The sequence below is a fragment of the Sciurus vulgaris genome, assembly GCF_902686455.1.
Source record: "Sciurus vulgaris genome assembly, chromosome: 5".
NCBI classification, from domain to species: Eukaryota; Metazoa; Chordata; class Mammalia; order Rodentia; family Sciuridae; genus Sciurus; species Sciurus vulgaris.
Window position 1 is genome coordinate 124,674,975 of NC_136465.1, and position 19,706 is coordinate 124,694,680.

A 19,706-nucleotide genomic window follows, 5' to 3' on the forward strand; every position below is an offset into this window, starting at 1 on the left:
CTTTTTGGACTATGAATCCCTAGAATTAGACCAGCACAAACAACACAAATATGAATGTTTGGTGTTTTATGTTCCATGTTTATCAACTGATTTTTTTCAGAAATAATTCATTTAATAAATTTTTTTAATTTGAAGAACATTTTTAAGACAGTGGAAGGTACAGATATAGTCTTATGATCTCCTTAGTTTTCAAAAAAAATGCTGATATAACAATTAATTTATCTTAGTCATTGAATATGTTCATTGTGTTTAGAGAGATTCTTTTTTTCCTCACTTTGAGAATTACTTTATTAATAAGCTTTGATTATTGGGGTTGGGGGTGTAACTCAGTGGTACATCTCTTGCCTAGCATGTGTGAGGTACTGGATTTGATCCTTAGAACTGCATAAAATAAATAAATAAAATTAAGGTATTGGGTCCATCTACAACTAAAAAATAATAATCAGAAGCCTAGATTACTGATGAAAATGAGTTGGGCTAAATGTGTTGGTAGACTTCTATAATCCCAGCTTCTCAGGAAGCTGAGGCAGAAGGATGCCTAGGTCAAGGCCACCCTAGGCAACTTTAGTGAGACTCTGTGGGGGAGAGGGAGAAAGGGGAAAGAACAGGAAGGAAAGAAAAGTGAATTGAAGCTATCTGGTATATTGGCAGGGAAGTAAGGGGAAGGTTAATTGCACACATTATCTGATTTTATCCTCAAAATATGGATCAAATATATATTTATATTTCTTATATAGGTGAGGAATCTGAGAGAAAAATATTGGCTTGCCTATGGTTCACTATTGATAATACCACTATCAATAAACATTTTTTGAATGTTTATTCTGTGCTAGCCACTATTTTAAATGCTTTACACTTGTGTGTCCTTAAAGTACATACACTTATTTACCTCATTTTTTGTTTGATGACTTAGTATGAATACCTGGTTATAATTTTTAAATTATAGATACTGTCAATTTTCCCTTAGTATTAAAAATAGTTTTATGCTATCACTACTCAAATGTAATTCAAGCAGTGTTTCACTTCCTTTTTAGTTTCCACATTAGAAATTTTCTTTTTCTTCCAAGTAATGTCAGTTCAGTTTGTGTCTTTTATTTTCACTTCCTCAGTTACCAGTGCAATTCACACTGTCTCATTTATTGCCCTGAAATAATTTCAACAGTTTCTTTCTCACATCCATCCTTTAAACAGGAAATGTAGCATCCAGTTTACACAAATCACTACTTAGAAGACATATCATATACTGATAGGCAGCGATCTCTGGTTTAGATGCAGATTAAAATTAAATACCTGAGGAAAGAATCAAGAACAGGTCTCCAAAAAGAAGGAAATTTATTCAGCTTGTGATCTAAGGTAGAAAACCCCTCTAGGATTAACCTGTGTTTTGTTATGCCTCAGTTGCTTTTACTGCTTTCATCACTAAGATTCTACATGATCTCTGTATAGCTCTCCAAAAAGAAAAGGGAAGTAATTACTAATTATTCTCCTCCAAGAGGGCTAAGAATTCTAACTATCCTTTCCACTCTTCTTTTAATTTTGAGAAGACCCAGGCATTAGTGCTATAATTCCCACTGTTAGAGACGCACCCATAGAAAGGACTTCCTTTGTGAAAGAAGTCAAAAGATCTAACTGAAAAGCCCAAAAGTGTCTCAGAAGCCAGGCTATTCAAAGTTTCAGAGAGCCAATTAAATCAAAACCTGAGAGCATTAGAACCAAAATTAATTGCTTGAGTGAAAAGAGCATCCAGTTCTTTTAGCATGGTAAAATAAACTTAGTAATTGGTTGTTTTCTATTTTTAACTGTTTTTACAACTTGATATTCAAGAGATTTATCTTTGATAAGGATGGGAAAAATTTGTATCTGTAATACTTATATATAGATGTAGATCTGTAGGTATATTTTGTGGGGTGGGTGTTACAGGAGATTAATACCCTTGTACTCTACCACTGAACTACATCCCCAGACCTTTTTAATTTTTAATTTTGAGACAGGGTCTTACTCACTTGCCACAGCTGGCCTAGAATTTGTAATCCTCCTGCCTCAGCCTCTGTATACAGTTGCTAGGATTATAGGCATACACCAATACATTCAGCTTTATACTCATTTATTTTAATGGCTTTCAAGCTGAAACATTTTTTTATTCTAATGAGAGGTATAACTAAGTAGTTACATGTACCATATAACTATGGCTATGGTTTACAAAAATATTGCTCATTTACTATGTGTTTGGTTTGGATCTGGAAGGTCCCCCAAAAGCTCATGTGTTGAAGGCTTAGTCTCTAGTACAGCAATTTTCAGAGTCGGGGCTTTTGGGAAGTGATTGGATCTTGAGGGCTCTGGCATCATCAGTGGATTAATCCATTAATAACTGAATAGACTACTGGGAAGGTAGGACCTAGTTGGAGCCAGTACTTCACTAGGGGTGTGCCCTGGAAGGGTTTATCCTCTCTATCTCTCCCTTTACCTATTAAGTGGTAGTATTATACCGATATAGAAACTGAAGTTGCAGAGGTAAATGTACACAGTATACACTTGGTCAGTGGGTTTCTAAACTAGACAATCTAACTCTGAAGTCTGCAGTAAACTGTAACTGTACTGCCTAACTGTGTGTGATAGATTTATATCCATCCAGATTATGGGAACAACTTTTTGAGCAATGAATGTCCAGAAGTATTAAAATCAAGAAGTAACAGGTTTGACATACTAGATAAACACTATTTTTACCTGTTATGAGGAGCCTATAGAAAAAGTCTCCTTGTCCTTTAACCTCTACCTTTTTCCCTAGTTCCTGCAAATTATTTACCTTTTCTTGCCTTATTATACATCATTCCTATTGTGTCATATACATTTTATTGATTCCTGATTTTTACTTAATTCAAAACTGATCTCCAGCTGGACTTGGCATATGCCTGTAATCCCAGTGGCTAAAGAGGCTGAGATAGGAGGATCACAAGTTCAAAGCCAGCCTCAGCAACTTAGCAAGATCCTGTCTCAAAAAACAAAAGGGACTAGGGATGTAAGCACCCCTAGTACCAAAAAAAAAAAAAAAAAAGACAAGAAACCAATCTCAATAAAATCATTCTTAATAATTCTATCCAGATCTATGGCCCCTTCACTCTTCTACATTTTCACATGTATATAAACAGCTTTACTGTGATTTAATTCACATACCATACAATTTACCTATGTAAAGTGAATCATCATAATCAATTTTAGAATATTTTCATTATCCTAAAACAAAACCTTCTGCTCTAGGCTACCATGAATCTACTTTCTGCCTTTATGAATTTGCCTATTCTGGATATTTAAATGGAATCATATAATATGTGTGATTTTTGAGTCTTAATTCTTTCACTTAGTGTAATACTTTCTAGGTTCATCATCTTATAGCATGTATCATTTATTTTTATTGTTGACCGTGGTTACATAGATACAACAATTTATCATTTTTATTCAATTTTTGTGGCTCCTTCTGTGAACATCCCATGCGCAGGTTTTCATTTCTCTTGGATATATCCCTAAGTGGAATTGCGAGGTCTTTATGTTTAACTTTTTAAGGAACTACTACACCATTTTACATTACCACTAGTAGTGTATGAGGGTTCCAGTTTTTCCTCTTCCTTGTCAGCACTTGTTAATATCTTGTCTCTTATTATAGTCTTGTTAAGTGGGTGTGAAGAGGTATCTCATTGTAGTTTTGATATTCATTTCCCTGATAATTAACGGTGTTGAGCATCTTTTCATCTCCTTCTTAGTCATTTGGATGTCTGTTAAAGTCCTATGCCCATTTAAAAAATTTGGTTGTTTGTCTTTTTATCATTGAGTTGGAAGAGTTTATATGTTCTAGATACAAGTCACTTATCAAATAGATGATTTGCAAAATTCTCTCCCATTTTGTGGGTTTTCTTTTCAGTTTCTTGATAGCGTTCATTGAAGCACAGAAGTTTTTATTTTAATGGAGTCCAGTTTTCCAGTTTTTTTCTTTCGTCAGCCATTCTGTTGTGTGTCACGAATAAGAAGCCTTTGCTTATCTCCGGGTCATAAAGACATACTCCTTATTTTCTTCTATAAATTGTATATTTTTAACACAGATATATAAGACTGTGATCCATTCAAGTTAATATTTTGTGTGTATGGTATGAGTAAGTGGTCATTTCATTTTTTTTGCATGTGGTTTCCAGTTTTCCCAGCTCCAAAGAATATTCTTCCCTGTGTACTTGTCCTGACTCCCTGCTCAAAAGTCAGTTGATTATAAAAATAAAGGTTTATTTTTAGACTGTCCATTCTATTCCATTAAAATGTCTGTCCATATTTCAGTACCACACTTTTTTACAACAGATGTGTAGTAAGTTTTGAAATCTGAAAGTAATGAGTCTTCCAACAACTTCTTTTTCAAGTCCATTTTGACCTTATTATATTGAAATGTTATTTTTTTAATATTCTTAAATATGTTTAAACATTTCAGTAGCTCTTGTAAATGGCATACTCCTCTTTTTTGCAATCTGTATTGTTACCTTTTGTCATGGAAATCTCCTCCACTCTTTTATTTCTTAGAGGTATCTGGTATGGTAATATTTACCCAGTGAATGTTGTGTATCATTTAACCCACAGATTTCTCTCCAACTCCTAACCTTATGCCCCAAAGGCACAAACACTATCTTAAGATTATAGGTAAATATGCTAATGATCAAAAAGACATTTATAGTGTCTGTATGGAAGAAGATAGTACAACAAACTTAGCACGTAGAAAACAGCATGGTATACTCCAAGGGGGCAAAACCTCCATTAATCCTTCAAGTGGAAAAGCAGTCATATACCATTTAAATGTTTAAAAACATTCAAAATAAGCAGGGCATGGTGATGCATGCCTGTAATCCCAGCTGATCTGGGAAGCTAGAGGCAGGAGGGTTGCAAGTTCAAAGCCAGGAGCCAGCCTTAGCAACTAAGCAAGGTCCTAAGCAACTTAGTGAGAAACCCTGTCTTAAAATAAAATTTAAAAAAAGAAAGAAAAGAAAAAGGCTGGGGATTCTGCTCAGTGTTTAAGCATCCCTGGCTTCAATCCCTGGCTTTCAAAAAAAAATTAAAATAATATTGTTTATGGAAATAGTTATATAAGAAAAATACAAAAGATAAATGCCAAATTCTGGGAAACAATTGCAAAGGGAGGGGAGTTCAGGTATCTATATATTTGTAATGATTTTATTTAGCTACATAGTTTGATGGTATGTACATGAATGCTTATTATTCTCAGAATTATAATGTATGCCAGCATATGATAGTTTTTTCTTAAAGCGAGGTCATTTGTAAGGACTTTTTGTTTTGAGAAATTCCCAATTTTACTTAGTGTTTTTCCTCCCTCCTTCCCTTTTTTTTTCTTATTTTCTCTTCCTTCCTTCTCTCCCATCCTCCCTCCCCAGTTCTTCCAGTGTAAAAAAGTTAAACACATTAGCTCAGGAAATTTATGTATAAGATCAAACATTGTTAATTACTGTTTCCTTCTTCACATATGCTTATTCAAACTTACATGTCAGGCAGAAGTACATGATATCTTTAGGATAGGGAGGCACACATATTTAAGGTATCAGTGATCACATACATGTAGTCTGGATGAATAGTTTAAAAAACAATCTTACTTTGGCCTCCTTCTCAAGTTCCCTATTTGTCTTGGTTTAGATTTGAAAAGAGGTCATAAAAATTAGTTCTTGCTAACTGATGGAGTTAATGTGCAGAACAGAAAATAGGTTAGAAATGCTTGAAATCTGAAAATTAAAAGAGAAGGTAAACCAGGCCATTGGTTTATTTTAAAATAATTCAGTTTTCTTTGGTTTAACTGAAACAATGAAATTCTGAGTTTAGACATTTCATTAAATAAGGAAATTAGTCAAGAGTGAATTAATATCCAAAATTGTTCATGTTGTCAATTTTGCACAAGGTAGTTATAAATATTTTCTGGAAGTTAATGTTCTACATTGTATTAGGGTGAGATTGTTGTGTATTTTCTGTAAAATAGTAACTATGCCTACTCTGCAAAGAGAAGGGTAGGATTTTAAAAAGTAAGCAATATTTTATTTATGTCAGTGTTAGTTACACTACAGCATTTATCTGGAAGCTGTCAGCGTAAACATGTACAAATTAATACACACATACACACGTTTCCTTTATATCTAAAAGTAAGGAAGTAAAAAAAGCCAGGAAGGAAGAAAGGCATATCTACCACTCTGGCTTCCTAAATCCTGCTATTGGGATTTCTTCATACTGCTTTTAAACTGTCATATTCAGGACTATTTCTGAATCATTTATTGGTCCCTATATATCTTTCTTAAATTTGCTTCTAGAGTATATAAAATACCAAACATATCTTGATATTCTTCTGTTTTACCCTCCCTTGCCTCCTCATTAAAAATCTTGACTTTTTAGTTGTTACAGTAGTTTTACTACTTACATTTGACTCAAAAGCTCCCAGCTTTTCTAGAGCCATTGAAAATTATTCCATCAAGACCATATTGTGGTCTTTTGAGTCCTTCAAAATATTTAGAACCATACAATTTAGACCTTTTTACTCTTAATAACATAATTTTATGTAAATTTGTTATTTACTAAGCTCTTCATAAGCCTATGATCCTCCCAATAATCTTCTGAAGTATTCCTAGTGATCTTCATGAAATTTAAATCAAACATCTCTCTTCACTGTTGAAAATGATTCAGTGGTTTGTAGTATACTTAGGATAAAATCTTTTATCATCACTTTAAAGATACTTAAAAACTGTATAATCGGATTCCAGTCTACCTCTTCAGTCTCATCTAGCATTTCACCTACTATTTTCATAAACACCAACTGGATTTAGTCAGTTCGTCCAACACAAAATTCCCAGAGTCCTTCTGACTGTAGTACATGATGTTCTTCCAGTTTAGATAGCTTTTCTTACTTTTCCAGGAGTAAATTCCATTCATGTGCTAAAAATGTTATTGTTTGGAGAAACTTTCCTTTATTCTAAATAGCATCCCTATTACGTGCTTTCATAGTTTTTGTTTTTTTCCTTCATAACTTTTACTACAATATTTTACTGTATCTTCATATTTACTGTATCTCTTCTTCACTGTACTCCAAATTCCATGAACATAGGGACTTTTATTTTGCTTAACTCCTTATGTGAACTAGTACATACAAAATAGGCCACCCATATTTTTTGAATAAATGAATTCCCATTTCTAAGATAAGCAATTTAAGGGTTTTATTATAATTGTTTAAGATGTCACAGCAAATAATGTCAGAATCTTCTGGTCTGATTTCAGGAAAGAAGAAAATGTATAAACAAAAGTAATTGTGAAAACGAATTGAGATAGGCTTGAAAAAATTCATTCGCAATTTAGTATATATCACAATTCTAGAAAACCTCCTAAAACAAAAATAGTGAGTTTTTTGTGTTATCTTAATTGATATGGAAACATGACTCTCAGATAGCCATAGCATTGAACACTGAGGCTTTTTATATTGTTTGTGACAGGTAAAGATCTAACATGCACCAAAGATACATCACTTTGAAAATACTTTCTCAATAAGTAAAATGGCTAAAAATCGTTAGAATTTGCCTTTTAGATGTGTTTTAACTTTTACATGTAGCCTAATAATATCACATCTTCTATCTCATTTTATAAAGAAGGACTCATTGTTTCATAAAGAAATGAAGTGGTGTATGATTTTTTAAAGTATCTGTTATCTGCTTAGATCTTTCTAAATTAATGAAATTTAGTTCATTTTGTCTTACCATCCCAGGTGTGAAACACCTATAAAAATTTAAATTTAGTAAATACATAAGTATATAATGTATGATGTAACTAATTAACATTTATACAATAAGAATATAATTACATAAATCATAATAATGGTAACTCTCAGTATTGTATGTAAGCTCTAGATTATGATTTCCAACCTATTTTAATGCACGTGTGTCAGTTGTATTGAAATGTTCCCAGAATTGAAAACGTGGAACTTAATGAGTTAAAATGAATGTTGACTTTGTTGAGGGTACATTGAAATAGGAAGACTATTTATTGTACTAGGTTGGGAAGTAAATGAGAGTTGAGGAAGATTGTAAGACCAAGTCAGAAGAACAAGAACAGAAGAGGAAATGAGTATGTGAGTCGAAAGGTGGTGTGAAAGACTTGTCCTTATATATATGTGGAGTAGGAAAAGTCAGAAGAGAGAGAAGGAGGAGATAGGAGCTGTCTATGGGAACAGTCTCCAAAAAAGGCAGAAGGAAATTGGATCCAAAGCAAAGGAGCAAAAATTATTGGCTTGGGTTTTAAGAATTATATTGTCCATTGATATGTAAGGGAATCACTGAGATTAAATGTGTGGTACAGTAGAATTATACAGAAAGTCAAGGTTTACTTCCTTGTAAGGAAGAAAAGTTAACAAGATTGAACTGTTCAAATTAGAGACTTGATGAGACAGGTGAACATTCAAAATAATTATTGGAATTGACTAAGACTATGCCATAGACATACAGGAGAATTGCAGGAGGTAGTCTTTAAAGGACTTAATACATTGAAAACCACAGATTTTTAGTCACCATGAGATTTTCTTTAATAATTTTGAACCAGATAGTATTGATATAATAGTTTCGTGTTGATGTCCTAGTATGTAAGAATCAAGATAGATGACCCCTGAATTATTATCCACTAAAATGGAGAAATGATGATGATTAAGCCACAGAGGCCTTAATCATAAATAAAATGATCTCCTTGATTAATATGTTAGTATATTTACTTTATAACTTTTTATGTGTTTCTGTAGTGTACAGAAGTGTTTCACCCTTGATCTCATCTGTGAAGCATGGACTCCTGTACAGGAAAACACAGGAAAGCACAATTAGTCTGTTAGTCACAAAAAAAATTAATTACTACTTGTATTTTGGGCTATTCTAGATGTTTATTTATTAATGTTTAAATTTTAAATTAATATTTAAATTTTGGATGATTATAAATTATAGTCTATTATAATATTTGATATTAAAGTTTGATCAGCTTCAAGTCAATAAACATGTCAATTTTAGGATTTTTCTGTTGTTTATACAGTCTTCCAAGATAACAAGAATAGTGATCTGTACTTTGTGTGCTTTTCCTTTCTTATGAACTGTCACTCCATTTTTATTTTTCTGGCTTATTTACTGGCTGCTGTAGTTATCTAAAGGAAATCATTTCTCAAAACAATATATTATTATTTCAGAATCATACTTGATAAATTTTAAAATGATCACAAATGAATTATGCTTTTCCAATGACAATTATTCAAGGCTCATAGGAATTTTTTGTTATAATCTAGTACAAGTTAATCTGTTTGGAAAAAATGAAAATATAAAAGATAACAAAATTATTAATTTCTTTCAAAGTAAATAGTGATAAACTAAAGTGATATTTTTATTCATTTTACTATGTATTTTTTTTTATCCCAACTAAAAAGAAAGCTAATCTGTTTTTGTGATTTTGTTTTGTTTTGTTTTTTTGCTTTTCTACTTGAAATTTCATTTAACTGCCACTTAACACTATCAGTTTTGGTGGCCTTAGTATTATTCATAATTTATAATACATTTGATTATACATATGTGCATTTATGTGTACTCTATGTATATATATGAAAATAAATATATACATAAACTTATATTAAACAGAAAAACATTTATTCTTATTTAATTGTAATATTTCAGAAAGAAGAATATAAAAAAAATAATAACACTCACCTGTACCCCTGGTTCAGTTCAAAATGAAGTATTAAAATTCAGGTGAATCTCCCTGTATGTTTCTCTAATCTAATGCTCTTCCTTGCTTACGAAGCCATTATTCTGAAATTGAATTTTATAGTTCTCTTTATTTATACTTTTGCTACTTATGCAATCGTTTATAAATAATATGTAGTATCTTTTAAATTTTTGTGTAGTTGCACTAGTGTGTGTATGTGTGTGTGTTTATCATCTTAATATGTTTGTATTGCACGTACCATTTTACAACTTCCTTTTTTCCTTCAACATTGTGTCTTTTGGACATTTTTTTCATATTATTATATGTAGTTTTAGTTCTTGTTTCAATTTTCATGTAGTATTTCATGGTATGAATAATATGTATTAGATTTTCCCAGTTTCATTTTTATATATTATGCTGCAGTAAATATTATTATAGTTTTATTCTTGTAAATGTGTGCCAGAGTTTCTGTAGGGGTAGATTACTTAACACTATCAAAACATGATTATATGGAATGCGTATCTTCTTCTTTAATAGATCTTGCCAAACTACCTTCCAAAGTGAGTGTTCTTGCTTAACCCTTGAGCCCCCTACTGGCAGTATAAAAATTCCTGTTACTACACATCATCTACACATTTAATATTGTTAACATGTGCATATATGTGCATTTGTGCTCACCACTTTAATGGAAATTATACCTCTTTGTGTTATTAATTTGCATTTTCCCCATTGCTAAAGAGGTTCAGTACTTTCTTGTGTGTAGATAAAGCTCAGTAGTAGAGCACTTGCCTAGCATACATGAGACCCTGAGTTCAATCCCTAGTGCTGCAAAAAAGAAAAACATTAACGTTACAATAAATATGACATTTTATCTTGAAAGATGTTTGCTTCATTAGAAGTGTTATGGCTTTTGAGTTTTTGTAAAGTGGTACCAGGAGGATTATCCAAAATCTGCCAAGAAAATTTAACAGCAAATCTGGAGTGTGTGGCTCATAACGCACATGGTGAATTTAGGTAGATGTTTGAGGTGTGTTTTTGCATTCCTGTGAAGCTCAGTACAGGTGGGTAATTTTCTGTGTTACGTAGTGTTTGAGGCAGAGTTAGGACTGGGATAATGCACCAAGGAGACATTCATTCTTATGGTCCCTAGACATCTCACTTGCCAGTCACCCCAATCCTGGCCTTGCTTGTGAATGAAACAGCACTTAATTACACTGTTCATTGTAATTCAGATTATTCCCTAATACATCTATTTTTATTGTGTTAATACTTGATATAAGATTTGCACTCCATTTTTAAGTACACAGTACATTATTATTAACTATAGGCACAATGTTGTACAATAAATCCCTTTATTCATCTTGCATTACTAAAACTTTGTATCCAATGAACAGCAACTTATTTCTTCCTCCCCTAATTCCTTTCCCCATTCTGCAAACTACCATTCCACTCTGGGTTCTGAGAGTAAGACTATATTAGATACCTCATATAAATAGAATCATGCATATTTGTATTTCTATGACTGGTTTATTTTATTTAGCATAATGTCTTCCAGGTTCATCCATATTGCTACATATGATAGGATTTCCTTCTTTTTTCAGACTAAATACTATTGCATCCTATGTATGTGCCACATTTTTCTTTATCTATTCATCTGTAGCTAGCATTTTATTTTCCTATATTGGCAATTGTGAATAATGCTGCAGTGAATATGCGAGTGCATGTATGTCTTCCAGATCTTGATTTGAATTCTTTTGGATGTATATCCATAAGTGAATTGCTGGATTATATAGTAGTATGGTTTTTAATTTTTTTTTTGAGGAATCTCCATATTGTTTTCCTTACCTAATGCACCGTTTTACATTCCTACCAACAGCACAAAAGTTCCAGTTCCTCCACATTCCACCAACAGTTGTTAACCTTTTGCTTTTTTAATAATAGCTATTCTAACAGGTATGAGACAATATCTCATTGTGGTTTTGATTTATCTAATGTAACAATTGCATCCTAACATTCAAGATTTCAAAACAAACATTGGAGCAGAGCTGACTGCATGTGTAAAGTAGAGCTATAATTTGTTTTTTCCCGTGTACATGGTCGTTTTTTTCAGTATTTTTTAATAGCATAGTTCTTCTTTCCCCATTAGTCTGTAGTGATGCTTTTGAGATCTATCATGTCTCCATATAAATGCAAATCTGGTTCTTATTTCTTGTGCTACTTTCACTGGTCTTGCTTGCTTCTCTGTATGCTGGTATCACATTTTCTTAATCACAGCTCTTGTACATTGAACCTTTGATATGTTGATTTCTGTGTCCTTATTTTTCCACCTATGAAATTATGATAATACTACTTACATCATTGGGTAATTAAAGGAATAAATGAACCACTACATTAAAGTGCTTAGAAGTGTACAAAAATAAAACTCAAACATTATTAATTTTGTTATTCAAAGTAATTTCTATAACCTAATAAAAAGTCTTGGTATGTAGTAGATTGCCATCCTCCAAACTCAGAGGAAGTAGGTAGAGGCTTAGAGAAGTATTCCCTAAGAAAGTGTCATTTAGGCTTATATGTGAAAGTTTGTAGGTGTGAGCTAAGATGTCTTGGCCCATTTAAGCTCCTATAAAAAAGTGTCAGTAAGAGGCTTTTAAAAACAACAGGGAGTTATTTCTCATAATTGTGGAAGGCTGGAAAGTCCAAGATGGCAAAATACTGACACCTTCAGAATGTGGTGAAGGCCTACTTTCTGATTCATAGGTTTTCATAGGGTGGATAGAAGGAGGTACCCTCTCTGAGACCTTTTTTATAAAGATACAAATCCCATTCAGGAGAGCTCTCCTCTTATTACCTCATTACCTCCTAATATTATCTTAGGGGTTAAGACTTTAACATAAACATTTTGGGAGGGACACAAATTTTCATCTATTTGTGTTTGGGAGTAATAGGAGAGGATTCTAGGCAAAAGGAGCCATTAAGCAGAAAATAGTGTGTTGAAGAACTAAAAGAAGTCTTTTGTAGCAGGAACTCAACCCAAAGAAAAGAGATACCAGAAAGAAGTAGGTAGGATCAGATCACCCAAGACCTTTGAAGCAATGTTAAGGATTTTAGACTTTATTCTAAAATCAGTTATAACTCTTTGTAAAAATTGATATTTCATGACAAGTATAAGAAGAAAAGTCATGAAATATGAACTTTTGTAAATAATTATTACTATTCAAAATGAAATGCAGAAGCAAAAATTCGGCTTGTCCAGACCCCAGTAGCATACTAAGAATGCAATTGAGAATGTGTAAATTCTGCTCTTTGTTCATTTATTTGTAATCTTTGTGACATTGATTCTGTTGTGGGCTTTTATCAGTTCAAATTGAGAACATTGGGATTTTAGCAGATTTCATGGATTTAGAGGTAGAGTTTTTATGGGACAAGAAGTTTGCATAGAGATCTTGAAATAAAATCTATTTGCTTGTCTACTTCATCTAATGTTGTCTTACTTGCAAATACCTAGTAAGATTCTGTGAGTTTTTTTAATAGATGTCTCTATTATTTATATTTCTCTGATGTTTCATTACTGCAGAATTCTGTAAGTAAGATATGAATGCCCTGTAATAGAATATGATACCTGTTTTTGCCTGAAGGTAGTACTGAATGCAATTTAGTATCAAAAGAGAAAGTCTGTCATAATACTTGATACTTCATATCATTATACAGAAAGTCACTCCAAGATCTAGGAAAGAGTTGATCTACTAATGTTATGACAGCAAATAGATACTGCCAAATTCAGACCTCCAGTATAACTGTGGAGGGCTTATTAAGTACTTTGGGAGATAAAATTCCATCTTTAAAAAATAGCTCTTAAATAAATATACATTGAATTTTGATACTAATTCGATAGTTTTCAACATGTTTTGCAAATGACATTTGTAATTATAGTAATAATATTATCTCAAGTCTATTTCTGTTTTTATGCATATGACATTAGCTACTTAAGAAAATGAACTGGGAAATTGTATTTCCATTTCAAAGGCAAAAGTCAGTATTTAAGAAAATTAACTGGGGATCAAAATATACCCTCCCAAACAATATCAGACTTTTAATACAAGTACTGCTAAATCACCTAGGAACAGATGTATTTGTCCTTTCAAACAACTTTGTTAGAAATAGAAAAGTAAAAGCTCATTACAGGTGGTGCACACCTGTAATCCCAGCAATTTGGGATACTGAGTCAGGAGGAAGTTCGAGACCAGCATGTACTAAGTTAGTTAGGAGTAAGAAGTATTGGGGTGCTGTTGCAGTATGGTGACTATAGATAATGTACTGTGTATGTCAAAAAGCTAGAAAAAAAGATTTTGAATGTTTTCATAAGAAGAAATAATAAATGAGAAGATATGTTTGCCCTGGTTTAAACATTACACAGTGTATATTTGTATCAGAATGTCACATGACATGCCACAAATATGTAGTATTTTTATGCATCAGCTAAAAGATAACATTTATTTAAAGATGTTAAATTGTACCTGAATAATGGAAAGATATGCTGTGCCTATGGATCAGAAGACTCATCATTGTAAAGAAGCCAGTTCTTCCAAATTAATCTATGTTTAATGCAATTCCAATTAAAATCTTTAGTTTTTTATGAGTCCCAATATCTAAAATTCACAAGAGAAAACAAATGACCAGAGATGGCTCAGGCATTTTGAAAGCACAACATACTGGAGGAACTTGCCTCAAACAGTATCAAAATTAAAGTAATTAGGACAATATGAAATTGGCACAATAATAGACACATAGGTGATGGAATAGAGGAAATATCTCTTAGTATGCTATTTATTTGCAAAGAGAACAACTCATATTTATATATTTAAATTGCAAAAAGGGAAAGTCCAAAAATGTTTTAGTGATTTAGTACTAGGGATTGAACCCAGACTTTCATGCTAGGCCAGTGGTATGCCACAGATAGGGAGTAATTTTCAACCAGTATGGTTTATTTCATTAATATTTTCTTTCCCAAATACGATTTTAGAAAACAGTGTTCTTAAGACTTAGTGCCTCAGTTCCTTTTTCAACAAATCTTAAATTCCACAGTTCTTTCAGTTGCATAACTCTGACAGTGGATTTGGAATACTGGTGCATAGATAATTCTGCATACTCACTTTCAGGAAGTTAAAATGTTTATGAATATTCTTAAAGAATTATGAAGTTTGGCTACTTGGGTGCCTTTGCTTTAATTATTTTCAGACATAATTGTAGATTTTTATTCCTATAGTGCTGTATGTGATAAGCCCAGAAGCATTAGGATGATGATCTCCTGAAAATCTGTATTTTTACATACACAAGCTATAAACATCTCATAAACCTTCACTTTTGCTTTTGTTTGCAGCTGAACCCAGTTAAATATGAGGGAAATACCCCAGGCAGATTTTACTACTGTATGAGAAAGTTTAATTATAATTATTATGAACAACTTTGCAAACCCTTAATAACAAGGTTTTCTTTCCTCAAAGAAAAGAAAAACACATTAAAGTATATGAAATACTGTATAAGTTTCTGGTAGAGAGCCATTTTTTATATTTGTTTTTTACCACATTGAATTTTAAAACTGTATTGATTGATTTTTATAATTATTTGAACTTTTGTTCAGTTAATGAGTATTTTCTTGAATACCTATTACTTGCATGCTTTGTAAAGTGACCTGTTCCTCAAATAGCATAGAACAATGGAAATACTACTTTACACAGATACAAATGAAGCATTTTTCTTCCAAATGCTGAGTGGTATTTCAGAAATTCTCAGTAATCCTTTGAGATAGGCTTTTTCTTTAATACAAAATGAAATATCAAAAATAAATAGCTCTTCTGCTGTTCTTGTGTTTCCAGGTATTTTTCTGAACCAATTTCCTTTCTTTTCTAGGTACCTAGTCGATAGTCGCTGGTTCAAACAGTGGAAAAAATATGTTGGCTTTGACAGTTGGGACAAATACCAGATGGGAGATCAAAATGTATATCCTGGACCCATTGATAACTCTGGACTTCTCAAAGGTCATTATTTTCTTAAGTCAAGTTGTAAATGTGTAAAATTGCAATATGTAAACGTCAATGAATGTAATATGTGAGTGTAAATAAATTAACAAATTAAAACTCTCTTTATATTGCAGATTTGACCTAATAAGCTCAGATTATTCTATTATAATTAGTTATTATGTATTATGAAAAATTTTGTTATTAATGGTGTAAGGGTTTATTATTGCTAAAGCCTTGAAATGAAGAATGTAAATTATAAAGCACAGTGTTATTTAATGTTTCTGGGAAATTATATGTATCACATGTGTGTTTCCTAAAGGATAGGAAACATTTTTTTTAAGTTGGAAGCACCAATATCTACATTCCTGGAATTTTGCATTATCCTTCTATCACCCTCACCACTTGCCAGCCTCTCTGTATCTCTTACTACATTTAAAGGGAATGAAACAAATACCAGAACTTTCATTTCTGGCCAAAATGAAGAACAGGGATCAAACTTACTCCTCTCCTTGAAATAAGTTAAACTCTGACAAAAATAAATGAGATAGTGGTTCTCAGAACACTGGTTATCAGGCACCTAAAAACAGTGACCCCAGAGAGACAGGAAAACAAGGTGAGTTGTCTGATTACTTTCAGCTTTCTGTATTAAAAGTGTTTCCAAGATGCAGTGCAGAAAGGAGAAACCCATTCAGACTCTCACAGTATCCCTTAGTTGAGGAGACAAAATTTGAATCTAGGAAGACCAGGGAAGAATGAACAGCTGTGAGAGAGAGACCTAGAGATCTTCAGAAGATCTGTCTTGAGTCTTTTAACTGACAGATCTGCATATGTATGTAAGGAAGCTGTTAAGACCAGGGAAAGAGCCATCCAAATGAATCTGAGGGAACACTCAGTCAGAACTTAGGACCAGAAATAATTGGTGTTCCCATCAGCCAGTGAAAAACCTCATAATTCAAAGGTAGACTACTGGGAACAGTTTTATCTTTACAATTGGATGAAATTAATTCTCTTGCACTGCTAAACCGAAAGCATCAAGCTATTTCTGAGTAACTTTACTGAATTTTTGGACAAAGGAATATTTGTGGTAATACAGACATATCCACGTATAATATAATATATACCAAATATTTCCTAGTGTGCAAAGAAGCAGGAAAATATGACCCACAGTGAGGTGAAATATCCGTCTAAAAAAACCATCTCCCTCCAAAAAGTGACAAAAGTTGACAAAGAAGAGACAAATGCAAACAGATAACAGAGGTGATAGATTTAAACCAAACTGTGAATGATCACACTAATTGTAAACAACTTAAAAAAGGTAGGGACTATAAGATTAGATTAAAATGTTTAAAACCTAAAAGAGAAAAAAGTCAGAAAAAAAAATGTGCTATGCTGTGGAAAGCAAGATTCGAAGATTGACCTCTGACAGCTCTCTTGTATAATCCTCTGCCCTTTGACTGAATGGAACCTGTGAATAGGATATCAGTCCCATGATTATAAGGCAGAGGGGAGATTACCCCAGTAAGCTTTATCTCATCACATAATGCCTTTAAAAGCAGAGAATTTTTTGTGGCTAGTGGCAGAAGTAATTAAATTCAAAGCCAAAAAAAAAAAAAAAAAAAATTTCAGTGCATCATTGTTCTGTGGGAACAGAGACTTAAGCAAGGAAATGGTGATCTCAGACATGCAACCATGAGTAAATGAATATGAAGAGGAGTGAGTGACATCAGTAATATAGTAGAATAGGAAGTTCTATCCCCTGTTCCCCTACAGAAACCCTGACTTAACAGTGGTATTTGGACCACAACACCTTTGTGGGAAGACCAGATCCAGTTAAGTTACAGTACTCCAGATGAGCATAAAACTGAGAACAAATACATTGAAACAGGTAAGGTATAATTTTGTTTTATCTACATCAACTCCTCCTCCAAGGTGGCACAGCTTAGAACTAGAGAGACTGTCTCAGTACAGGACTTCTCCCTTTGGGTTAAAAAAAAAAAAAAAAAAAAACTGAGAGCCCGGGTTTAACTTCCCACTCTTCAGTGTGCTGCCCAAGGCTGTTAACAAAAGAAAAGGTGTGTGTGGTTGCTGCTTCAGTTGGACTCTGGAAGGTTGAGAGAAGGCTGAGAACCTGAGTCTTTTCCTAAGAGAGGAGTGGAGCATTCTGCCTTTCAGTGCAGTAGCTCAGGGCTGGTTTCCTATGCCTGACTGACCTGGCATAGTATGGATTCTAGAAGTTAGGAACAAAGCAAAAGGGGTCAGTAGCTTGCTTCAGGTGCAACAGCTCTACAATGTTGGGAAAATGCACAGAACCTTCCCTGGAGATTATCCTCTAGGGAAGAGGAGGGAAGTGTGCCTTTGGTGTTCTGGCCCTGCAGTATGATAGTCAGTTAGGAAGAGAGTGTGATCTCCTAGAATAAAAAGAAACCAGTGAATCCCTATAATTAGGAATCTACATGCACTGGTACAGAAAAGACATCCATAAAAAAAGTCCTTATTGATGCCTCAATGTATTTCCCTGTCAGAGCTAGTCTATGGAGACAGGAACTAGTGGTTGTTTTTTTAGTTACACAGACACCATATGCAGAACTACAGGGAACACAAAAAATCAGGGAAACTGGTTGTGGTGGCACATGCCTGTAATCCCAGTGACTCTGGAGACTGAGGCAGGAGGATTACAAGTTCAAATCCAACCTCAGCAATTTAGCAAGGTCCTCAGGACTTAGTGAGACCGTCTCAAAATTAAAAAAACAAAAACATTTAAAAAGGGCTGGGGATGTGATTCAGTGCTTAAGGAACCCTGGGTTCAGTCCCTGATAACCACCCCCCACCCCTGCTGCCAAGAAAACAAAAAAAGAAAAAGAATCGGAAAAACATGACAGAAAGAAAAAAAGTAAATTTCCAGAAATGGAGATCTGCCTGACAGAATCCAAAGCAGTTGTCTTGAAGAAGTTCAGTGATTTACAGAAAACATAAACAACTAAACAAAATTAGGAAAATGAAAATAACAAAGAAATAGAAAACATAAAGAACCAAACTAATTGTAAAACTGAAGAATATAATAACTGAAAATATTCAATAGAGTTCTTCAAAGGCAGACTTCATCCAATAGAAAAATAGGCAAACTCGAAGACAAATTACCTGAAATTATTCTACCAGAAAAACAGAGGAATGGAAAAGGTAAAGAAAACTTACAGAACTTATAGGACACTTCAAGCAAACCAATATGTGCATTGTGGCAGATTCCGGAGGAAGAAAAGAGAAAGAATCAGACAACTTTTTTAAATAAATGGCCCAAACTTCCCAAATCTGTAAAGGAAAATGGGCATCCAGATTCTTAAATCCCAAAGAAAAATTGAATAACACTGGTAATCAACTTGACTGAGTTGACATTTATAGAACATGCCACTGACAAATAGAATAAAAGTTCTTTTCAGGTATATATGCAGAATATTTACCATGATAAACTGTATTCTGGGCCATAAAACCTATCTCAGTAAAGTTAAAAGCATTCAAATCATACAAAATTTATGTTCTCTTACCACAATGGAATAATACTCACTTTGAAGAAAACACAAAGCCCAGTGGGAAAGGTAGGCAAATGATTCAAACAAATGCTTTACCAAAGAAGATATAAAGTTTTCAAAAAGCACATGCAAAGATGCTCAGCCTCATTATTATTAAAGAAATGAAAGTTAAAACCACAATAAGGAGGACTGAGGATATAGCTCAGTAGTAGAGTGCCTGCCTAGCATGCATGAGTCCCTGGGTTTGATCCCCAGCGTCACAAAACAAACAAAACCACAGTGAGATACACTACACATGTATCAATATAGCTAGAATTTAAAAGAGTGACACTTAACAAATGTTGAAAACAGTGCAGAGCAAGTGAAATTCTAAGTTAAACACACATTTACTGTAGTACACATTCATTCTACTTCAGGCATATACCCA

General features: G+C 33.2%; 1 protein-coding gene across 6 annotated transcripts in view; it reads left to right on the plus strand.

Moving 5' to 3' along the window:
- The window catches only part of USP15 (ubiquitin specific peptidase 15), a 112,005-nt gene that overhangs the window by 5,211 nt on the left and 87,088 nt on the right, over nucleotides 1–19,706 (plus strand). For all 6 annotated transcript variants that reach the window (XR_013763796.1, XM_079139669.1, XM_079139671.1 and 3 more), the window contains exon 2: nucleotides 15,646–15,773. Coding sequence is in view for 5 of the 6 variants with exons in the window: in XM_079139669.1 (XP_078995795.1) it covers nucleotides 15,646–15,773 (128 nt within the window). In the remaining variant the exon portion in view is untranslated. The remainder of the gene's footprint in view (nucleotides 1–15,645; nucleotides 15,774–19,706) is intronic.